Source organism: Astatotilapia calliptera, chromosome 4 (assembly GCF_900246225.1).
Source record: "Astatotilapia calliptera chromosome 4, fAstCal1.2, whole genome shotgun sequence".
Lineage (NCBI taxonomy): Eukaryota > Metazoa > Chordata > Actinopteri > Cichliformes > Cichlidae > Astatotilapia > Astatotilapia calliptera.
This window is the reverse complement of record NC_039305.1, coordinates 12,961,406-12,983,746: the sequence shown is the minus strand read 5'-3', so window position 1 is coordinate 12,983,746 and position 22,341 is coordinate 12,961,406. Positions and strand designations below refer to the sequence as shown.

General features: G+C 40.5%; 4 protein-coding genes across 6 annotated transcripts; 2 read left to right on the top strand and 2 right to left on the bottom strand.

The window, feature by feature from the left end:
- Positions 1-235: 235 nt before the first annotated feature.
- LOC113020688 (protein FAM104A) lies at positions 236-4,025 on the bottom strand. Its single transcript, XM_026164858.1, has 3 exons — positions 3,441-4,025; positions 2,884-3,001; positions 236-1,361 (listed from the first exon to the last, which is right to left on the bottom strand). Exons 1-3 carry the CDS (start codon positions 3,455-3,457, stop codon positions 1,149-1,151), a joined length of 348 nt encoding a protein of 115 aa, XP_026020643.1. The 5' UTR covers positions 3,458-4,025; the 3' UTR covers positions 236-1,148.
- A 733-nt stretch (positions 4,026-4,758) lies between these two features.
- On the top strand, positions 4,759-15,514 carry hid1a (HID1 domain containing a). The gene is made up of 19 exons (XM_026164853.1): positions 4,759-4,966; positions 5,697-5,846; positions 6,730-6,900; positions 7,592-7,708; positions 8,400-8,506; positions 8,637-8,753; positions 10,757-10,958; positions 11,047-11,103; positions 11,198-11,338; positions 11,431-11,521; positions 11,613-11,764; positions 11,866-11,944; positions 12,054-12,218; positions 12,337-12,564; positions 13,875-14,026; positions 14,107-14,193; positions 14,285-14,376; positions 14,485-14,643; positions 14,736-15,514. Exons 1-19 carry the CDS (start codon positions 4,901-4,903, stop codon positions 14,797-14,799), a joined length of 2,397 nt encoding a protein of 798 aa, XP_026020638.1. The 5' UTR covers positions 4,759-4,900; the 3' UTR covers positions 14,800-15,514.
- A 209-nt stretch (positions 15,515-15,723) lies between these two features.
- LOC113020687 (proton channel OTOP2-like) lies at positions 15,724-18,622 on the bottom strand. 3 transcript variants are annotated; one of them, XM_026164855.1, is made up of 7 exons: positions 18,471-18,622; positions 17,503-17,903; positions 17,276-17,412; positions 17,133-17,191; positions 16,928-17,052; positions 16,064-16,845; positions 15,724-15,969 (listed from the first exon to the last, which is right to left on the bottom strand). In XM_026164855.1, the coding sequence occupies exons 2-7, from the start codon at positions 17,897-17,899 to the stop codon at positions 15,799-15,801; spliced, it is 1,671 nt and encodes a 556-aa protein (XP_026020640.1). In that variant the 5' UTR covers positions 17,900-17,903; positions 18,471-18,622; the 3' UTR covers positions 15,724-15,798. The 3 variants fall into 3 exon arrangements, with proteins under 3 accessions (XP_026020640.1, XP_026020641.1, XP_026020639.1); XM_026164856.1 differs by having other exon boundaries at positions 17,318-17,412; XM_026164854.1 differs by lacking the exon at positions 18,471-18,622 and having other exon boundaries at positions 17,503-17,917.
- Positions 18,623-19,246: 624 nt separating this feature from the next.
- On the top strand, positions 19,247-20,929 carry amn (amnion associated transmembrane protein). Its single transcript, XM_026163691.1, has one exon. It carries the CDS (start codon positions 19,391-19,393, stop codon positions 20,777-20,779), a length of 1,389 nt encoding a protein of 462 aa, XP_026019476.1. The 5' UTR covers positions 19,247-19,390; the 3' UTR covers positions 20,780-20,929.
- The last annotated feature ends 1,412 nt before the right edge of the window (positions 20,930-22,341 follow it).

Genomic DNA, 22,341 nt, shown 5'->3' with positions numbered 1-22,341 from the left:
CTGCGTCTGCTGCAGATTCTGGCTGAAGTGACCTTTCAGCTTACAGCTAATTTCGTACCGAGCCAGAAAAGAGCCTTCTTGGGATAACAGACTCACTGAAGGCAGCTGAAAGTTTCCCAGCTAGCAGAAAAAAGGTGGGGCTAGCTGGTTAGCAGTGCCTTGGCTTTCAAACTAAAATAACAAGGTACTGAATTGAGAAAAAAAAAAAAAAAAAAAAAAAAGTAAAAGCAAAAGCACTGGTCCATCTTTTTATTTATTTTTTTTTAATTCAGTATCTTGTTATTATTAACATGAACTAACAAAAAGTGTGATTCAAGTGATCCACACATGGTAAATTTCAAAATCAGAAGTAAATTAAACTACATGAAAATGAACACAAGAATGCAATGGCACTGAAAATATTTTACCAGTCAAACTGTTGGAAATTCTCTGTAGTGGAGTGTTATCAATCCTTCAAAAATGTGACCTTCTCCGTGACCCAACTCTAACACGTTTGATTGAAATGCATTTACAAAACAGTAAATCAGGTATTTAAATAATTAAGGGTTGAAAAGATCTTGTCCTTTGCCAAGTTAACAGCCATGGTTTCTACAGCCCCCCATAAAGTAGTCCCTGTCTGATTATGAAAGCAAATGAGCAGTCCAAGACAAGTGCAAATCCTCCCTGAGACTGGTCTATGTACTTACACAGACATCTGATTCAGCATTTTACAACCCCCATTCCCCTACTAGAAGCCTAAAGCAGTCACACTGACCAGCCTAAAATTGTGTATGGTGGCACCTTGACAGCTTGCTTTGTTTTCACACAACATTTAAGACAAAATACATGGATTCATCATCATCTTCTAGTCACAATAAGGCTCATAGAGAAGCACGTAAACCAGACTGGTCGGAAAATAAGTGGATCAAAAGAATGGTTGTTGATCACAGTTATTATTGCTAAAATGATTATCATTATGATTTATTTTAATGATGAACCATCCTCAGACACATGACCAGATGCTGGTCTCCATCCACACATCTATAGAGCTGTGACATACCACAGTGGAGATGGGTGGGGAAGAGATGTGTGAAGTGACTCAGCATGTGATCCTCATACTCATCTCAGGGCTTCAATCCTCTGGCGACAGACAGAGGGACGTTATGTCGTCATGTGTCTCTCAGGTGACCTCGGTTTTGAAGGCTCTGGAAGTGGGCATCCTTCAGGATGCGGTTGATATGCAGGTAGGACACTGGGTTCGTGGGCTCAAAAGAATTGCCCACACTAAGCGGACTGCAGGGGCCCTGAGCACACTGACTGACGCAGCTCCCAGCTGCACGTTCAGGACTGCTGATGCTGCTGCTGCTCTCACTGTTGGATGACTGAAATGCAGATATTACATTACCATTAGAATGTTAGAATCCTGGGTCTGCACATCAACGTGGAATTTAATATCATACAAAGTGAAACAGATACTACTTTAAATCTGCATCTAGTAAAATTCAAAGCTCCTGACTAAAAATAAAATTAAATACTACAAAGTTAAAATACCACATGTACACAGACTAATACAGGAAAACAGAGGGATATTTCAAACTAAGGAACAAGCAGTCATGATTTTACAACAGTTTCATCTGCACAGTGACATTATGGGTGCAAGTAAGTGTACTTGTTTTCTTTTATTGCAGATTTGGAAAACTGACATGTTTCAGGTCAAACCAATTTTAGCATTAGACAAAGATAACTTGAATGAACACAAAATGCATGTTTTAAATGATCTTAAATCTTAATATCTTTAATTGAAAGTTTTGGAAAATAAGGTTTGAGTTTCATTAGTACCAGCATAAAATTAAATTTGTACATCAACATCATATCCATCTATTCTCTACTGCTTATCTTTTTTTCAGGGTTGCAGGGGTGCTGGAGCCTATGCCAGCTGTTATAGGGCAAGAGGCAGGGTGCACCCTGGACAGGTTGCCAGTCCGTCGCAGGGCTAATACACACACACACACACACACAACTAGTTGCACCCGCATTCATATCTATGGGCAATTTAGAGGTTCCAATTAACATATCCCTATTAACTGCATGCCTTTGGGCTGTGGGAGGAAGCCGGAGTACCCGGAGAGAACCCACACAAACACAGGGAGAACATGCAGACTCCACACAGAAAGACCCCGGCCTGATAGTGGAATTGAACCCAGGACATTCTTGCTGTGACAGAACAGTGCCAACCACTGTGCTGCCAACATTACATTAAAAGTCAAATATGGTAGGTAACGTTTAAGGGAGAAAATCTGTTGATCAGTTTGTGCCATGAAGCTCAAACACACTAGTCAATGCAGTCGGACTTATCTAAAAACACACAAGCAAGTCCACCTTTGAATGGCTCAAGAAAACAAAAAAATGGACAGCTTTGGACTGACCTAGTCAAATTCTAGACTCAAATCAGATTCGGATGCTTTGGGTTTGTCCTGAACTCGAAAAGTGCTCAAAAACCTAGAGAGTGTAGCTGAATTAAAACAATTCTGTAAAAAAGAAAGGGCAAAAATTCATTTACAGTAATGTGAAGGACTCGTAGCCAGTTATCAAAAGCTAGACTGCAGTTCTTGGGTCAAAGGATGGCACAAGTAGTTATTAGGTTTACTTGTTCACATAGGGCCAGGTAGGTTTGGATAGCTTTTTCCCCTTAATAAATGAAACCATCATTTAAAAACTGCACTTTGTATTCACACCAGTCATCTTTGTGTAATATCAAAATTTTCTTAATGACATGCAAAAAAATGAGAAATGCTTATTCTGCATTTCTATTCAGGTTTCTGTGAGTATCATGTTACCTTCCCTCTATAGTTTCTAAATGAACTGAATAACATGCTTAATGCAAGTTTCAGTTAACGCTTGTACCTCAGAGTCCCAGGCATCACGCCCTGGCTCAGGAGAGATGGGATGTGCTCTGGTCTGCCTTTTGGCTTGGGGCACCAGGTGGCCATTCTCCTCATCACCACCACTGTGCTGCCGTTTCCTGTTCAGGTAGAAAGCCAAAATAGGTAAAGATTAATTTGGCCTCACCAACTTATTAAAAACAAGTGTAAGCAACATATGAGACCTAACTCCTCAGTTAACTGTAGAGTAGACGAATTTAAAAGCAATGACTTATCCCTGCTACAGTGTATACATGACGATTATTATGCAAAGTCACTGCAAGCTGCCATTGTTATATTCAAGACCAGCTAGCTCGGTATATTCTCAACGGTACTTCGAAGACACCATAGACCTACAGCACTACAGTTGTTAAAGTAATACAGTTGCTGTGACCAGTTACGGTTGCTGGAACCATGCTTATTTTGTTAGCATATTCAATATTTTACGTGGGTCCTGCAACAAAGGCCACGGAAACGTCGAGCCAACTCTCGTTCAATCACTACTCAATCTACTCAAATGGAGTTATATTGTAAGCTCACCTGCTTTCAGTCAACATATGATAACACTTGAGCAACCTAAATGAGATTCTTCTTTTTATTTTCTTCTGAGCAGACAGGAGGAGCCGGTTGGCTGTCGTTATTTGCTGGTTAACGGAGCTCGTTTCCTGTCTGTCGACGGCCTGTTAGTTTAGCTAACTTTGCCTGATTAGCTAATTACGCTCAATAACAATGCGATACGGTTTTCCATTTCAGTCACAGTGCCAAAGACATCAGTTAGAGTGATAAACCACACAAAAAAATCAACGTGGCGCTAATTGACAACAAAAAAAGATCAGGCGTTGACGAGCTAGGTAGTTAACAAGCCTGTCCTAAAGCGCTTTATCATAGGTTCAAAGCTAATGCTAACGTCACCGCAAGCTAACGGGAATCCTCTTATCATATGTTAGCTAACTACAGCACGCAGTACAATTTTTACTCCCTTTCGGAACTATTGCGCTCTTAAATCGAAATAAAATTACTAGCGTTCAAACTCAACCTAGCCAACGATACTTGCAACTGATAACACGCACAACCAACCGCAACTGTTGTGTTTACATGGCACCGCGCCTGCGCAAAGACCAATTATGGTGCCTTTAAAGACCAATAGGAAAAAACGGACCCTAACTCACATGGCTTTGTTTTTTTGGGAGAACAAAGCATATATATATACCAATATAGACGTGAAGGTTAATAACAAGGGCAACAGAAATAAGCAACAGAAAATAAAGCTAACTTGTGTAATGCATGCTTTTCCTTTTTCATAAGTACAAATATGAGGTGGCTTGGGACTGAAAGGAAGAACGCCTAAAGGTAACAGTATTCTAGCAATTATAGTGTGAAATTTGTACATTCGCTTTAGAAGCAAGTTTTTGGTTCGATGTCAGTCAAATGCACAAATCTCTTGCGTCTTGTTCCCGGATTCTGTGGTAACCGAAAGTAACAAAGCATTCAGAGACTTACGTTCTACACAAGAACTGACTTTAAACAGCACATTAACCCTGAAAATGTACTGATCAAGTCAACCCCATTTATACCACATTAAGTTCCCCATAGGATGTCGCCATTTGCAAACACATTTATTGTCATAATGTTTGTCTTGAGGGCTGAGACTATTAAATAGAAACAAGTCAACAAAGCAGTAAGCTGAAGTCTATTTCCACATATACCTTCTTATGGATATTTTATACTGAAGAGTAGACGTGCAGATTAGGTTGCCATGTATTATATTGTATTTTCTGTTGTATGGCAGATAGAAGGCTTAAAACAAAATATCCACTCTGAAGTAAGTGGCTGGCACATTTTCAACCCGGAAGTTGCAGTCTGTAGTGCAGCCTGCTTGCCCAGTCAGCCAATAGAGTGAAAAATTGTCTCCGCCAATGACTCGAGCGAAGGACGAAGGTGAGATTATCAGGGATTGTCAGTAGCGGCGGTCCTTCTGTGTATAAAGGCAAATAACCGCAATGGGCAGCACCGACTCTAAATTGAACTTCAGGAAGGCAGTGATCCAGCTCACGACCAAAACACAGGTGGGTTATGAGCAGTTTATATATATATTCTATCCAACTAAATAAATCGTTAAAAGACAGAGCCAGTGGGCGCACCGAAGAGCATCGTCGACGAGATGAAGGGATAACGCTTGCGACGCAGGAGCAAAAGAAAATATATATAAATAAAAATAAACTAATCTCGTGTTGCATGCAGCCTTTTCGGGTCACGTCTGTTTATTATTTTGCAGATTATAAATATTTATCACCTGAATGTAACGCGGCAAACAGGCCTGTGTCGTATTTTTATTAAACTGGATTAAATTGTCACAGAATCTGTTTTGTGAGTCACCGTAATTTGTTTTTGTTTGTTTGTTTGTTTTTTGCTTGTTTGGTTTTTCAATGCTGTACGCGTTCAGTTCAGATGATTATACATTATGGCGTACAGCAAAATCAAAGGTGATGACGTAGGTCTGGACTACGTTTGCAGATGCGGCAGGTGGACTGTGCCGTCAGTGTCACAGATACTGTTTGCGCTGCTGCTAGAACAACCAATTGTGTTGACATTGCCATGAGCTCTGATTATGTATAAATAAAGGATAAGCGTGTACATCTTTGTATGAAGGTAAAGGTCTCAGATGCGATTTTAATGCTGTGCAGCGCAAGATCAAGGCTGTTGTAAATAAAATAAAATAAAATAAGACGTCTGGCCGAGGTTAAATGCTCAGCTTTGCTTCAAAGGGAACTGAAATGTGCACATATTTTTCTCCAGCCAGTGGAAGCCACAGACGATGCCTTCTGGGATCAGTTCTGGGCAGACACCACCACCACGGTCCAGGATGTTTTCGCACTGGTGCCAGCTGCAGAGATAAGAGCTGTTCGAGAGGAGTCCCCCTCAAATTTAGCGACCCTTTGTTATAAAGTAAGCATTAAATAAACTCTCGGCGCATTTTGTGTTACATAATGGAATGCTGTTGTTTGGAAACTGTGCTTTATTTTGACTGCAGAGCCCTGCACAGGCTCTTAGATGTCTGAATAAATGAGTCAGCTCCCCTTCCTTTTCCCGTTGCTTCCCGTCTCTAGCCACCAGCTTCCGTTTTGAAGCTGCCTGTCAGAAACAAACACAGTGGGGCTCACAGCATAATTAAATGAAGAGGTGGGGATGAGAGCCCTTGAAAGCTGAGCAGGTTCAAAGGGGTTCTTGCTTATTTTTAGCTTGCTTATCTGCAGCGTGTATTTGATTAAATTTAGATAATAAATCACCAAGTAAATTTTTGTTTTTGGTCCAAAAATTGCAGATACAGAGATTAAGTATGCTTGTCTGTTTGTTGGTAAGACTGCTGGTGCTTAACATGGTGCCATATTTCCTAACAAACAAATGAGCATGACTCTTGATAACTGCTATAATATCTTTATGTCCTCAAACTAAAAGTTGATTGGAAATTATTATAATCATAGATTAAAATCTATGATTATGGATGGATAGCTGTTTTCCTCATGGTGACATTCTGGTTTGGAAAGAATTCAGTGTTAAAATAATTATATTATTTCAAAAAAATGTTATAAAACACTATAGATCCTTGATGTGTGGTGAGGTGTGCTGTGTGGGTCATGCTTCATTAACTAAACAAGTTCTAGCACCAGTGTAGCTGAAGCATATTCACTGTTTTTAAATTGAATTAAAACACAATATCAAACTGAATTAAATGATCAGTGCCATATATCAGTACAGAAGATGTAGATACTAGATATTATGTTCCATACTAAATATAATCACCCACTTACAATGTTTCTGGATTCTTCAGGCCGTGGAGAAGCTTGTCCAGGGAGCAGAGTCTGGTTGTCCCTCTGAGAAAGAAAAGCAGGTAGTCCTGAATTGCTGTCGCATCCTGACCCGCATCCTTCCCTACATCTATGAGGACCAGGACTGGAGAGGATTTTTCTGGTCCACAGTGCCTGGTGCTGGGCGGGCTGGGGTGAGTTGGCATGGGAAAAGGAAGATCAGTTTGTCACAGATTAACATTGTGTATCCATGGTTGTATGGAAGAAAATCGAGGCACACACTGGAGAGGTCACCAGTCTATCACAGTGCTCACAAGGCTGGATCAGGAGTTAAGAAAATAGATAGCTAGATAAAAATATTCATAAATATACTCATCACATTCAGCGGGTTTTTAAATCACTTGTAACACTAAATACTGCTTTTGTTTGTTTCTAAAAAAATATGACAGAGTGTCAACAAGCTTCTCGGAAGCTTTCTTATTTTACTTATATAAAGATGGATTCACCTAATAAATTAGTTGCAATGTTCCCTCTAAGCTGAGCGCGTGAGCAATCGCATACTGCTGACACGGTCTCCCCACACAGAAAATCACACACACAAAAAGAAAAAAAATCCAGCCTGAATTGGAATTAAAGTAAATACATGTATTTATTTTATTTCGCTGATTTTCTGTGCGCGGAGACTGTGTCAGCAGTGCGCGATTGCTCATGCACTCAGCTTATAGGGAACAGTGGTTATAAGCCCTGTGCTTTCCCAAGTGGGAATGCTTTATTCCAGTGAACCTAAATTCCCTCATTCCAGATATAAAAAGGTGTATTCTCTTCCTTTTCTTTAAAAAAATGTAAATATTTTTGAAGGATTCCACTTTTTCCACATTTTTTCAGACAGACGAGCTGGATGATGATGAAGGAGCTCGACCACTGGCCGAGTCGCTGCTCCTGGCTATCGCTGACCTCCTCTTCTGCCCTGACTTCACTGTGCATAGTCACAAGAGGGGCCCTGTGAGTAACAGCTGTCCTTCTGACACGGTACAGTCCAGTGTCATTAATTTGTCATCCTACCTCCATCCAGCAAAAGAAGTTACTGCTGACAGAATAGTGCAGCACAAACATTTATTCCTTGACCTTAGTCTCTAACATTGTTCCAGACGTTAGACATATTTCTTCAAGCACTGTTTCCTTCTTCCTGATCAAAGATTTCCCAACTAACCTGCCACTCAAGTTTGACCGAAGCACCGAGCTAGGTTCTGGTGGCTGATACTTTCTCAGCGACAAAGGAAGAATTCTCCATGAGTATGAAAAGAATGTTGCTCAGTCTGTAACTTTGAACTCCCCATTGCTGTTCATGTAATCATTTCAGTGCTAAGGTAGATGTCAGAAAAGTCTGTTATGGCAACTAAAGTGAAATTATCTTTTATATAAAAAGTGACAGCAACAGCAAATTATACCTACCCACAATCTGGATGGCAATGGCAGAATATTAGAATTCATATACCAGAAATCAGGTTTCATAAGCTATTTCTTACCAGGAGTTAACAATGTTTGACAATGTCAATCTTCCCATTATCTACAATTGAGTCTAAGTCACTGAATAAATTACTTTGCAAATCTAAGACCAGGAAATGTAGCTATAAAGCTATTTGACTGGATTTTTTTTGTGTGTGTGTACGTCTGTGTGTGTGACTTTATCCAGGACTCAGTAGAGAGCATGCAGTCTATAGACAGCTGTGAATACATTTGGGAGGCAGGGGTGGGATTTGCACAGTCGCCCCCTCTAAACTACATCCATGATCTGAATAGGTGAGTTGGCCTCAAGTGTGTAAAATCTCATGTGTGGTAAAAGCTAAAATGTAATCTTATTTTTGTGTGTGTGATTTACTTTTCTTTTTTCTTTTTTGTCTTTTCTGTCTTTTCAATCTCCATCCTTCAGGACAGAACTGTTGAGATTATTACTGACCTGCTTCTCCGAGGCCATGTACCTCCCTCCTTCATCAGACAACACTATCCTCAATCCTTGGGTGACATTTTTCTGCTCAACAGAAAACAGGTAATGGAAAATAAAAGCACATGCACACATACAGCAATGATTTAAAAAAAAAAAAAAGAAAGAAGGAGAAGTACACAAATTTTAAAATCCAATTCTAAAGTTTTACTCACAGGACACGATAAAAAAAAAAAAGGCCCTTAGCACATCTCAAAATGAGGTAAATACAACCTCAGATGAACTATGACATATGACAGCATGTCATTTATCACTTAACACAACTTAAACCAGACTACAGAAGCGGTGTGTGACAAAACCAAGTACATCCTTACTGGTTCCATGGGAATTAAGAGCAGCCAGGTGCTGCTAACCAAATATACGTCATTAACTGATCATCAGCAAGTGCGACAACTTCTAAAAAAACAGATATTTTGGCAGTGGGAGGTTTATAAGGCAGTTTCAATTGTTTTTCAGCGAGAGACATTATTCACAAGTGGAAAATATTGCAAGACAGCTACCAGTATCTTCAGGAGTGGGCACCCCAGCAAATTTACCCAAAGGTCAGACAGCACAGTGCTCACAGAAAGTGCAAAAAACCCAAGCTGCATGTCAGACTCAAAAAGAAAAAAGTTAATGTTTTTTCAAAGCGATAAGAAAAACACAAGCATCTTCTCTCTAAAAAGAATGGCTTAGATGTGAAAAGTTGCATCTGAAAACACCAGTGTCTTTTATGCAAACAAGACCAAAGCAGAAATGTTTGGTCATCATGCAAAGCACCACATTTAGAGAGAACCAAACAAGGCATATCAGCACAAACACCTCATACCAATTATAAAAGGTGATGATTTATGCTTGTTTTCTTGGGCACTTTGCAGTCACTGAGCTGACCCTGAACTTTTCTGTATACCAAATTATTCTAGAGTCAAATGTGGGGCCTTCTGTCTGATATCTAAAGTTTGGCTGAAACTGGGTTATGCATGTAAAGAAGAGTCCATAATGATGGAAAAGACTGATAAAGTCATAGAGAAAACAAGTAGTTCTAGTTATTGCTGATAAAGGCAGTTCTTCAAGCTACTGAATGGCGCATTTTCTTCAATTTCATATCAGTTTTTAAATAAATAAAGATAAAGTGTAATATGTCATGCTGTTGTTCATCTTAGGGTGACACAGTAAGGACTAGAAAATGTTTTAATAATTTCCTGATATGTAAACCTTAGAACTGACAGAAGGTTTTGACTATTTACCATGACACACACACACACACACACACACACACACACACACACACACACACACACACACACACACACACACACACACACACACACACACACACACACACAAATGTAGTGATGTACGCAAAAGGAGCCAAATGCAGACTATAGAGGCCAATCTTGCTAAATAATAATGACTTTTCTTCTAGTGGAGTATAAGTCAATACAAATAAAAAGCAGAAAATCGACCACTGAAACCAAGGAACCATAACAAACAGATCGGACTGAACAGGCTGAGAACACAGACGGCCTGGCAAAGGACAAAGGAAGATAGTGATTATAAATACACAGAGGGGTTATTGGTGCAGTGAGGAGGAACCTGGGACACACAGCTGAACTAAATCAGAATAATAAGTAAAATTAAAACATGACACTAGGAGACAAATGACAGAATAAAGCAGGAAATAACAAGACAGAAAAACACCTACCACAGAGGCTAAGAGCTGACAGCAGGATACAAAGAACACAGAGGGGGTAAAAGAAACCGAAGACTTAAGGAACTAAATATTAACAAACTACCATGAGAAGAAATCAAATACTTGTTCAGAAACCAAAAAAGCCTGAGAGTATAAACATAAAGAAACCAACCAAGAATAAGTGCTGAAAGTAAAATAATACAACACTCAAACTCAGTCACAAAAACCCCCCAGTGTTCGTGACATAAACCTTGCTATATCACCATGGTGATGTGTCATGGTTCAGTTATCTCTTAGATGTAAATAAAATTGCAAAAAATGAAAGATGGATTGCATGACATTTAGTGACATTGTCACCATCTTTGTTTGTCCCTAGACATGCTCTGCCTCTATTCACGTCTCTCCTGAATGTGGTGTGCGCTTATGACCCGGTGGGTTATGGCATCCCGTACAACCACCTGCTCTTCTCTGACTACCGGGAGCAGCTGGTGGAGCAGGCGGTACAGATCCTCATTGTGACACTGGAGCATGATGGAGGGATTCCCCACCCCCCTGCCTCCAGCATAGAGGAACAAGAGGTAACTTCAAGACTGTGACGAAGACACTTGATGGCTTTATTGCATTTAATTAATGTTATTCAAATCTTTCTGAATTTGTTCGGCTCAGTCTACAGGACCAGAAAACCTGTTTGTGAATTATTTGTCAAGGATTCACAGAGAGGAGGTATGCATATCAGTGTTTCTTAAAAATCCTCCAATGTCATTACTTTAAAGACTGTATTGTGAAAATCTGTATCTTTGTGGTCTCCCAATGGTAGGACTTTGATTTTGTACTGAAAGGCCTGGCTCGTCTGCTGACCAACCCTTTGACCCAGACTTACCTGCCTAACTCCACCAAGAAGATCCAGTTCCACCAGGAGCTTCTGGTGCTTTTCTGGAAACTTTGCGACTTCAATAAGGTTAGAACAAAGATAAAGGCTTCTTTGGGGAGGCGATGCATTAAAAGGTGCTTTCATTTGACGTCACAATCTACTTTGTGTTCCCACTGCAGAAGTTCCTGTTCTTTGTCCTGAAGAGCAGCGATGTGTTAGATATCCTGGTTCCTATACTCTATTACTTGAATGACGCGAGAGCAGACCAGTGTGAGTCTCCTCAGTTGCTTCACTGCACACGACAAACCTCTACTAGAAGCATGCATTTAACAATTTCTGGTGTGATTTGTCTTTTCTGCAGCACGTGTTGGACTTATGCACATTGGTGTGTTCATTTTGCTGTTGCTGAGTGGTGAGAGAAACTTTGGCGTGCGCTTGAATAAGCCCTATTCTCTCCATGTGCCTATGGACATCCCGGTGTTCACAGGGACTCATGCTGACCTCCTTATAGTGGTAAGACACACCTGCTGCTGTGCTGAAATGGGAGTTTTCTTGATAGCTAACTAATTCAAATACAGTGAAGTTTTACAGCTGTGGCTCTGTTTGGTTTCTAGGTGTTTCACAAGATAATCACAACAGGCCACCAGCGTCTCCAGCCTCTCTTTGACTGCCTACTAACCATCATTGTAAATGGTAAATACGCATTTGATTTCAGGTTTTGTTTTCAACATAACCACGCCATGACAATTAGTTGTTACAGTTTTTATTTCACACCCTTTTAATACTCCTGCTTATCCTTCAGTTTCCCCTTACTTGAAGAGCCTGTCAATGGTAGCAGCTAATAAACTGCTCCACCTGCTGGAGGCCTTTTCCACCACCTGGTTCCTGTTCTCTGCAGCTCAGAACCATCACCTGGTTTTTTTCCTTCTCGAGGCTTTCAACAACATTATCCAGTACCAGTTTGATGGTAAGAGAAAGCTGGAGACATTCAAGGCATAGATAGATAGATAGATAGATAGATAGATATCTAGTTCTTTTGTTGTGAGATACATTATTTTCACAAGTGTCCATGTTTCTCTCCCCAGGAAACTGCAACCTGGTTTATGCCATAATTCGCAAGCGTAATGTGTTCCATCAGCTGGCTAACCTGCCCTCTGACCCCAGTTCCATCCAGAAGGCTTTGCAAAGGAAGAAGAAGTCGCCCGACGTCATTTCCCGCACCAGCTCCCAAGAGACTGTATCCATGGAGGGCTCACACCCTGCAGTGCCAGCGGAGCCCGGTACACTAAAGGCCAGCCTGGTTGCTATGCCAGGTAATGACTCTACGTGTTGTTTGTACGGTAATGTTGTAATTTCAAAACAATCTATTCACTGTGTGGTAGTCACAGCGCACATAACATATATCTTCGCCGGACACATTTTTCCTTCAGAAGTCTTTTCATTTTTCATGGCACAGATTCAAAAACGGTGAGGAAAACATTTCTCTGAGATTTTGATCCATATTGACATGACACCACACAGTTACTGCACATTTATGGGCTGTAAATTCATGATGAGAATCTCCTGTTCCACCACATTGCAAAGGTGCTCTATAGGTCTACGATCTGGTGACTGTGGAGGCCATTCAAATACAGTCAACTCATTATCTTCTTCAAAAAACAGACATAATTTGAGATTCGTCACGTGGAGCGTTATCCTGCTGGAAGCAACAATTAGGAGATTGGTACACTGGTCATAAAGGGACTGATATGGTCATTAACAATACTCAAGTCCTCTGTGGGGTTTAAATAATACTCAGTTGGTAATAAGGGCCCAAAATGTGCCAAGCGTTTATGTTGTTCACACCAAATTTTGTCTCTACTATCCGACTGAGACTTTGAGACTTAGCAGACCTGGAAGAGTTTTTCCACCAGCCCGTGTGAACTGTAGCTTCAGTTTCCTGTTCTTAGCTGACAGGGGTGGCACCTGGTGTGCTTTTTGTCGCTGTAGCCTATCTGCTTCAAGGTTCAATATTTTGTGTGTTCAGAGATGCTCTTCTGTGTATCTTGATTATAAGAAGTGGAATTACTGTTGTCTTCCTATAAGCTGAAAGTGGTCTGGCCATCCTCTTCTGACATCAACAAGACATTTCACCCAGAGAACTGCTGCTCATTCCATATTTTCTTATTTTTAGACCATTCTCTGTAAATCTTACTCAGACCAACACATCTGGTACCAACAACCATTTCATGTTCAGTCACTTAAACTACCCTTCTTCCCCATTCTGATGCTCGGTTGGAATTTCAGCAGGCTGCTTTGACCATGTCTACATGCCTAGATACATTGAGTTGCTGCCATGTCATTAGCTCATTAGATGCAAGCTGCTGAACATCTATAACTAATAAAGTGTCATGTATTTCATGTACATATGCACATCATGCACATGAAAATGACTGCCTTAGAACTAGCAGATTGAATTCATATGTCTTTAATTTAGTCTCTATGCATTTTTTAGTTACAACACAAAATTAGTTGGTGTTGCATTAAATTTTTTGGTAAGACTATAAAAGTAAAGTAATGTCGCCAGACACATCTGTAACGTATTCACTAATGTCCTGTGATTTATGATGCTGGTTTCCTGTAGGCATTGATAAACTGACAGAGAAGTCCCAAGTATCAGAGGATGGCACCATGGTGTCAGTTCCAAAGACAGACTCCCCAAACGCTGTCCACCCAGACCAAAGTGCAGTCACTGGGACCAGCGACACGGAGTCTAACTCAGGCAGGGACAATGAAGTAAGTGCCTTTTTATGGGGTGTATTGGTTTGCTCCAGTGGAAAGAGGATATTTCTAAATGCATTTATTCACACTATTAGGATGTTTTCTACACTGAAGCAGAAATGGAGAGAAGACGTTTGTCAAGTGCATCGTCAACGTCCTTTTGGGCTCCCACACCAGACTGGGTTTGCTTTCAGCCTCTCATTCAGTTTTTGTTAGATGTTGGATATTTAGAGGAATGAGAAGTCAATTTAGATTTGCTCGCTTTTATCCCAGGTCCTCTCTTGGAAATGTAAGCTACCCCTGCAGACCATCATGAGACTTCTACAGGTGCTGGTGCCTCAGGTGGAGAAAATCTGCATCGACAAGTATGCAAACACTTCGCTTAGCTTTGATCGGACTGCAAAAAGCATATTCTAACTGTTTTGATATATTACTAAAAATGCTGTAAACGTCTACTGTGTCTTTCATTGCAGAGGTCTAACAGATGAATCAGAGATCCTAAAGTTTCTACAGCATGGCACATTAGTGGGCCTGCTGCCGGTTCCTCACCCCATCCTCATTAGGAAATATCAGGCCAATGCAGGCACTGCCATGTGGTTTCGCACCTACATGTGGGGCGTCGTTTATTTGCGGTGAGTTAGAAATTTTAGACGAGAATTATGGACACTGATATCCTCAAAAGCAAATTAAAACGAATCCATTATTTTCTTTTTTTCTGTTTCAGCAATGTTGATCCTCCGATCTGGTATGACACTGACGTCCGACTATTTGAGATCCAGAGGATGTAGACTGTCAATGAAAATGAATCTAGGGTTCTTCATCCCTTCAGTATCTGCTGGTTTTGTGGGAAACCTCATTGTGTTGAAACTATCCTTGTGAACCTGTTGCTTGCTTCTGACACCACCAAACTAGACAGGGGAGTCATTCAGATGAGTGGAGTAGAAATTTCTCTCTATATTAAGATAGAAAGTGTTTGAATTATCACTAGTGTCCATAAACAACTGTGTTTGTACATTTCTTCAAACCTTAAGACCGCAGAATGTTTGTCAAAGCACTGAGATGACTGGAGTGTTTGGTAAGGGCTGAGGCAAATTTTAGCAGTATAAAAGTGAAAGAGGGAACATTGTTTAACTTTCAAAGACGTGTAACATATCCTGTATAGCTCAAAGTTATCATTCCAATATTATTTGTTGTACTTGAAATGCTTTAAAGTGAACTTGCACCTTTTTGAGTTGTCGTTTGTGGTTGAAGTTTATGTGATTATATTTTGAGACAGATTGTATGTTTTTATGTATATGACAAGGTTTCATTTTTGAGAAATGCTTATAATGTTCTATGCTGAAATTGTATTTTCCTTAAAGTGTCCTGAAAAAAAATATATCTAATATATAATATGTATCTGCAAATTCTGCATTGGTCACATTATGTATGACAGTGCTGTAAAGCAAATCTGAAATTTCAGGTGTGTAAACAGTTCATAAAGTAGCAGCAGTTCTGCACAAAGTCCAATTCTGCCATCTGTAAAAGCGCCACCTTCACATGTTAACCACTAGGTGGCATCATGCTCCTGTTCGTCACTTAATCTGCAAAAGGTTTATTATATGAACACATTTGCATCGCCACATATCAAATCCCTGCACTGAATCCTTCTACAGGGAAAACTGAAAACACGAAGACATTTTTTAAATTTATTTATTAAAGGTAGTTAAATAACATGTTAAATGTTTTGATACATAAAATTGTTCACTTTTTATACACCTAAATCAAAATAATGATTACGAGATTAGTCAATCTCTTAGATAAACTTCAAAGAGACTGGCCACAGCGTGCATGCGATAGAAGATTCCAAAAGGAAGTCCAATATTCACAATTGCGTTCCACATTGTGTAATTGTAAAAGTATATCTCAGCGGAGTGGTCGAACTGGGGACGAGCCCCAAATGCAGGCATGATCCATAGCTGTCAATATAGAAAAAGGGAATTAGACACATTTTGACAGGAAACACTGGTTGTTACAACTGTAGATAGTCCAATAAGCACAAATACAACTTACAATTATGTTTGCCAGGAGCAAAAAGGCACACACTTCCCTCAGAACTCTCCTTTTCCAACTTGGCTTTTTAGAAATTGAGTATCTTGATATTTGACCCTCCACGTCATTGGCCATTTCAGCATGATCTTGAAAAGCACGGGCATTTGCCGGCATTACATTGATGGGCTCCCGATGGAGGCCTTCAATGATGAAATAGTTCTGCAGGCCAATCTCAACCACTAATACCACAGCCCAGGCCAGGTTGAGCACATTTAGGTAACCCTGGGCTCCAGTCGCCACTGTAGCCACAAGGCTGAAATAGCTAATGATGAATTGCCCCAAAGAGGATGCCACCAGTAGCCCCACGTCCAGGCTGCGAGTGGGGTTTTTGTCTGATACATATTCCCTGCGGTCCAGTCTGTAAATAATGCAGCCAATCATAGTGGAGAGGGACATCAAGCTAACAATCACTATGTTCATAATGAAATGAATCAGCAGGGCCTTATTTCGTTTATCCTTGTCTTCTTTGAGTATGTTAATCTTGTACAGTACAAATGTAACAAGTCCTGCCACCACCAGGAGCAGTCCTGCTACAGGCCCTACGAAAACATCTTTCACATAGAAGTTAAATTTGTAGTGCTTGTGATGTTCAACAATTCTGCCCACGTTTTTCCACATTATGTAGGTCATGGCAGAAGCAAAGAGGCTGTATTCTATGTTGAAGGGGTACAGGTAGTAGAAGGCCTCTTTGAAGGTCTCACATGCCATATGACTGCATGTGCACTTCTTGGCACCGTAGTTGGCTGGAACAGAAAGAGCAACCATCAGTTATTTTCCTTGTAAACACTGACCTTCATCTAAAAACAGGAAGCTACGGCTCAATACCCCTGTACAACTTGTGCGAGACACTTATATTCAGATGAGTTATCTCAGTTTGGTGAATTGACTCCTCAGTCACTGCTGCCATCCACACCACCAGGTTAGTTGAAAGTGTAAGAGTAAGCCCACATCTGAAAGGGAAAAAAGATAAGGAATGTTATATACTCTGAAATGAGTGAATGGAGGTGATGAAATGTTTAAAAGAATCTACCGTGTTAAGCTGGTGTGTAGCTGCACGCAGTCCCTTGAATGAAACCACAGGAAGTAGGTCTAAAAGAGACAACTTTTAAAAGTTTTGCCAGTGCAGCATGCAAGAGTGCGTATATTCTTACAATTTTCATAACATGCAACAACCTGGAAAAATAAAAACACAGCTTGCACAATGGGGTAGGCTACTTTAACAGGAGAATCACAGTGAAGGTAGCCCACATAAGTGGCAATCTTGAAGATGTCCATGAGGAAACTAAGGAGGCCAAACAGCACAAGCCCAGCTGCAACATATAAAAAAATAAAAAATTAGGGGTTTAAGCTGAAACGAGCAATCAGAAACAGAGCCAGAAAGCACTGCTCGGACTTCTCACCCTTGAGCCACACAGGCCCAGCATGGCGATCTTTAAATAAGACTGCACGATCCTTTCGGGAGGTGACGACCATGTAAAACAGCATCCACAACATAGTAAGGACGAGGAGGGTGATGAGGAAGATTTGCCGGTGCACTGGTGTTATGGCCACAACATTGAAGGCGCTGCTGCTGACCAGAGCACAGCCAAGCATCAGGATGTTGATGCAAATTATCCCAGACAGGAGCCATTCACCACCTTGGGGGGTCCTTTCTTTAACTACTTCCACATCGTGTCCACTTTCACTAGCACCATCCACAGTGGGAGGATGGGGAGGACTGGGCAAATGCTGGATGCTGTCTACTTGTGTCACAGTTCCACCATTTGATGGATGAGCCGTCATAACAACGTTTGGCATTTTCCTACAAAAGATCATGTGCTTTAGCTTAAGTGAAGCTGTAATGATCCCATATCTTTACAGGTTAACCGCTGAGAAATACAAGATTTTATTATGAGCCTACTAAAGAAAATAAGCGGGGAAGGACTATAAAAGCGCACTCAAGAGTACTAAAACACCACATGAGTCTTTTATTATGGAAAACAACGATATTTCAGCTTTAGCTACAGGATTAATATTATTTACATCCACCACTATTTTAAATGTGATTGTCCAAAAAAGAGAGAGAGAAAGCGAGAGAAAAGAAAGACAGAAAGAAAAGTGAATCTTTGAAAACTGATCTACAGCGTTCGTGTTGGACTTTCAAACTAGTGTCAAGATGCCAGAGGGTGCATGTTGCTTTCGGGTTAAAGTTTATCTAAACTGAACACTGAATTGGAAAACAAGGCATAGCCTAAGTGGATCAGCGCTCTAGTCTGCGCAGGTCAGATTGCACAGAAAGCCTCCGCAGTGCTCACGTAAACGACTAAAAACAGGTGCAGTTAGTTTTGGCTGATTGTTTAATCTCTCACCGCACCCAAAGGAGACTTACACCACATATTTTGGTGTTTTTCCCCAATCGTCACTTGTGCTGGTCAGGTCCGGTTTCGTATTTGGTCGTTATTCCATAAACAACGAACTCTACTAGCTCGTGACACTGGCGCACGTCAGGAACTGCCTGAAGGGAAATCCAAGTGCGACGGGTACTTGAGTCTGTTTACTATGCAGATTCTTGCAGCTTCCAAGAAGGAGCTATTTTGGTCGTGCGACTGTAAGTGTAGTCCTGTTGACCTTAGACATTTGAAAATTCAAGAAGTAAACTTGATGGCTTTCCTTCGAATGCAAAATAAACAATGTAAATGATATGGACTTTGATGCATTCATATTAAGCATCTGAATGGATTTATGTGCATATAAATGCTCATTACTCACTGAAAATGAATTAGATGATGGTTGATCATTAAGGTGGGTATCTGATGCTGGTAGCAGTCAAATTAATTATGTTTGACACACACACACACATTATATATATATATATATATATATATATATATATATATATATATATATATATATATATAATTTAGACCAGAAGCTAAATTATTGCATCGATCAGAGAATTAGCATTACTGACGAAGCAGAATTATCACCACATTTGATTGCATTGGACTTAATGTAATTCAGTGAGTATACAAATAGCAGTGTCAGTGGCAATAGCAGCAATATAAACCTAAATAATTCATTTCTACTTTAGTTCTAAGCAGAAATGCATTGAAGGGAAAATGCAGTGGTAAGGATGTTTTGGTATTACCAATAAAACCGGTCTGTTGTAGCAGAAAATGTAAATGTTTTACCTGCTTGAGCAGGCTGATTTGGTTTAGTACCCTTAGTAAGCTGTGTGCACTCGTGTTAGTCACAAGATTTGAAACAAAGGTCACGCAATATTCTTTTAGGCTGTCACAATTACCCAGGATGCTGAAAATACCAGACATGCTCTTGCTCTTCTGTCTCGTTGGGGTAGCAAATGCCCTATATAAACAGTGGATTCCTGATACAAACTATGAGAATAAGACCAACTGGGACAAAGGCGATATTCCTTGTGGCAATGACATAGTTCAGTTTTCGGCTCAAAGAAAAGTGTCTGTGTTTGTGGAGACCACTCATGCTGTGCTGGAGATGAGGTTGCCAGTTGATGGGGAGTTCATCCTGAATTCAGGAGCTGGATTTTATGCTGTCACCGGGCAGGACCCAGGCTGTGGAACGGGTGTCACGACCGAGTTTAAAGATTCAGAGTCATTTCAGTGGTACGATCCAACTCTATGGCAGGCAGCTGCAACTCTGAATGACCTAGAGCAAGGAAACTTCCTATTCTCTGTCCACGAGGAGAGCGTCCCCTGCCATTACGATGATGTTGTTTTTAAAGCCCTCTCCTCCTTCAGAGTGGACACCAGCTCTAGTCATTCTAGCATCACTGTCAAATCTGTGTCTGTGCTGGGGGATACATTTACTACCCAGTCTGAGTTCTCCCAGTATCTCAGCTCAAGTTTGGGCAAACTGCAGTTTCATGGATCCTCTGCTGTTGCTGTCGGAAACCCAGCCTGTGAGGATCCCTCTGGTTGTGACTGTGGGAATTCTGTACACCATCAGCAGATCTGTAGCACAGTAACGTGTGACTCTCCAAACTGTAAGAACCCTCTTCGCCCAACAGGACACTGTTGTGATGTGTGTGGTGCCATTGTTACCCTCCTTTTTGATGACGGTTTTAACCTTCAGACTTACAGGGAACGAATCCGTCACCTTTTTCTTGCCCTGCCACAATACCAGTCCATTCAGCTGGGGATGTCCAAAGTCTTAAAGCCACAGCGGCTGATGGGGATAATCAGTCTTGGTACGTTATCTGAAATCCAGATAGTAATACTGGATGGAGAGCAGGGAATACAGTCAGCAGCTTTGGCCCAGGACATAATGAAGGATGCTCGTTCTCATGGCTCTAATTTGGGAATCTCCGGAGTTGAAGTTCAGACCTCTTCTGAGGAAACTGGAGATAGTGCAGGGTTGGCAGTTGGAGTTGTTTTTGGAGTTTTACTGCTGATTACACTCATTATCTTGGGTGTCTTGATTCATAAAGGGGTTGTTCAAATGCCAACACTGAACAGATTCAAAAATAGAAACAACATACCAGATCTCGGTGGACCTCTCGACCATGGGTTTGATAATCCTATGTTTGACCAGCCCACTATGATGCCTGACATTCCTAGTCTATATGGGACTGGAGTTAGTAATTCAATCTCGATGACTCAGACAGCTGTACACTTTGTAAACCCAGTTTATGATGAGAGTGAAACAGATTTTACTGCCTAAAGATGAACATATGTTAGCATTTAATGACAGTACTTTTGTTTCAAATTGAATGATTTTAAATCCCACAAATTAAAGTATATAGTTGTATACAGTTTTATTACCACTGAACAATGTAAATAACCTAGGCGACAGGCACTAAATCTTCGAATAACCAAATAAATCTGTAACGCAAATAAAAGAATTGCTGGCAGACAATTGTGTGTTTTCCTCTTCATTCGCATCACATTTAAGAGCAATAAAGTTTCAAAAAGCTGCAGTAAATCCTTAACACTTCATGTGCTGCATAGTTTTCTCCATGGTGCGCATTTACTACCACTATTCAATTTAAACTTCTATGTTATCTATTGTGGGGGTTAAAAAGCTCTTTATACAATATCTTTACAAAGCTTGTTATGTAACATCAATAAATAGTCATAATAGACCATTTCTTTTCTTTTACAAGCTCACAGTGGAGGCAGCTCATAATCTGTTAGCATATACATCATTCTGCATTGACCAGAGCAAAGGTTCAGTGAAGTCGGCCATGAATTTATGGAGCAGCTTGACAGGACCAGTAACATTATGAAATGAAACTGAGCCTTGGTGATAGGCAACATATTAACCAATCCTGCTAATATCAGTAGTTTCCAAGATGGGCTCCACACCAGTATGCCAGGCAGAAAAACATCCGCTGTTCTTTCCCACGCACCAGGAAAAATTGTTCCCGGTGATGCAGCTGCTACTTTACTCTCCCTTTCGATCGATACTCTTCTCACTCAGCTCTGCTTCAATATAGTGTTTTCCCAAGTAAAGGCTCTGTAAATTCATGGCTTGGCATGAGTATTCAAAGTTGGGATGTTCCGGGTATCTGTGCTGCCATGGGCTGATGTTGGTCAGGTGTCTCGGTCAAAGGTCAAACTTCTGGAGTCTTAAAAAAAAGGGGGAAATAGACAATGTGGAAATAAAAATAAGATATGACAAGCGGTGGGTGGGTGATGTATTGAAGGGTTATTTGCATTTTAAAAAGTCCTCTCCGGTGTCAGGGTTAGGCAGGGTAGAAAGATGAGGGACTGGCACGGATGATTTAGTACCATTAATTTGATATAGAGGTTTTTCTCATGATTGTTTACACTATATTGAATTTCAGCTCTGTGTGGCAGTACTACAGCAGTGCTCTGAGCTAAATGCTAATGTTAGCATGCAAAATTTGCACACAACACAAAGTAAACTGTGTTTGTTTTATGCTTAATCCAGAAACAATAAACCACTTTATTTTTCGACATCGTGCTTGGAAAATGTAAACTAAAGAAAAAAAAAAAAGGGTCATTAACGTCACCCTAAGAAAAACACGAACGCCTGCGATGTAAGACTTTTCATTCAAAGGAAAAAATATGAAACTTGCAGTGTTGCTGAATAAATTCATTATCAAAGTAGTCATCATAGTCTGGATCAGATACTGTAGACACAGAAGACACTGATACACACCAAGTGTCATCCCTAGTGTCATGAATGTAACCCCCCCCCCCAAAAAAAATACAAAAACAAAACAAAAAACACGCTGTAACAATTCGTATGAGGCCTTT

What these genes read in the sequence shown, in the direction of transcription:
- LOC113020688 (XM_026164858.1), bottom strand. An exon ending in GTGATGCCTGGGACTCTGAG is followed by an intron (nt 1,362 to 2,883) that starts GTACAAGCGTTA and finishes TCTGCATTTCAG; the next exon opens with TCATCCAACAGTGAGAGCAG.
- hid1a (XM_026164853.1), top strand. Translation starts at nt 4,901, where the DNA reads ATGGGCAGCACCGACTCTAAATTGAACTTCAGGAAGGCAGTGATCCAG. An exon ending in ATAGTCACAAGAGGGGCCCT is followed by an intron (nt 7,709 to 8,399) that starts GTGAGTAACAGC and finishes GACTTTATCCAG; the next exon opens with GACTCAGTAGAGAGCATGCA. An exon ending in AACTTTGCGACTTCAATAAG is followed by an intron (nt 11,339 to 11,430) that starts GTTAGAACAAAG and finishes TTCCCACTGCAG; the next exon opens with AAGTTCCTGTTCTTTGTCCT.
- LOC113020687 (XM_026164854.1), bottom strand. Translation starts at nt 17,917, where the DNA reads ATGATCTTTTGTAGGAAAATGCCAAACGTTGTTATGACGGCTCATCCA. An exon ending in TGGGCCTGTGTGGCTCAAGG is followed by an intron (nt 17,413 to 17,502) that starts GTGAGAAGTCCG and finishes TATATGTTGCAG; the next exon opens with CTGGGCTTGTGCTGTTTGGC. An exon ending in TGCTCCTGGCAAACATAATT is followed by an intron (nt 15,970 to 16,063) that starts GTAAGTTGTATT and finishes CTATATTGACAG; the next exon opens with CTATGGATCATGCCTGCATT.
- amn (XM_026163691.1), top strand. Translation starts at nt 19,391, where the DNA reads ATGCTGAAAATACCAGACATGCTCTTGCTCTTCTGTCTCGTTGGGGTA.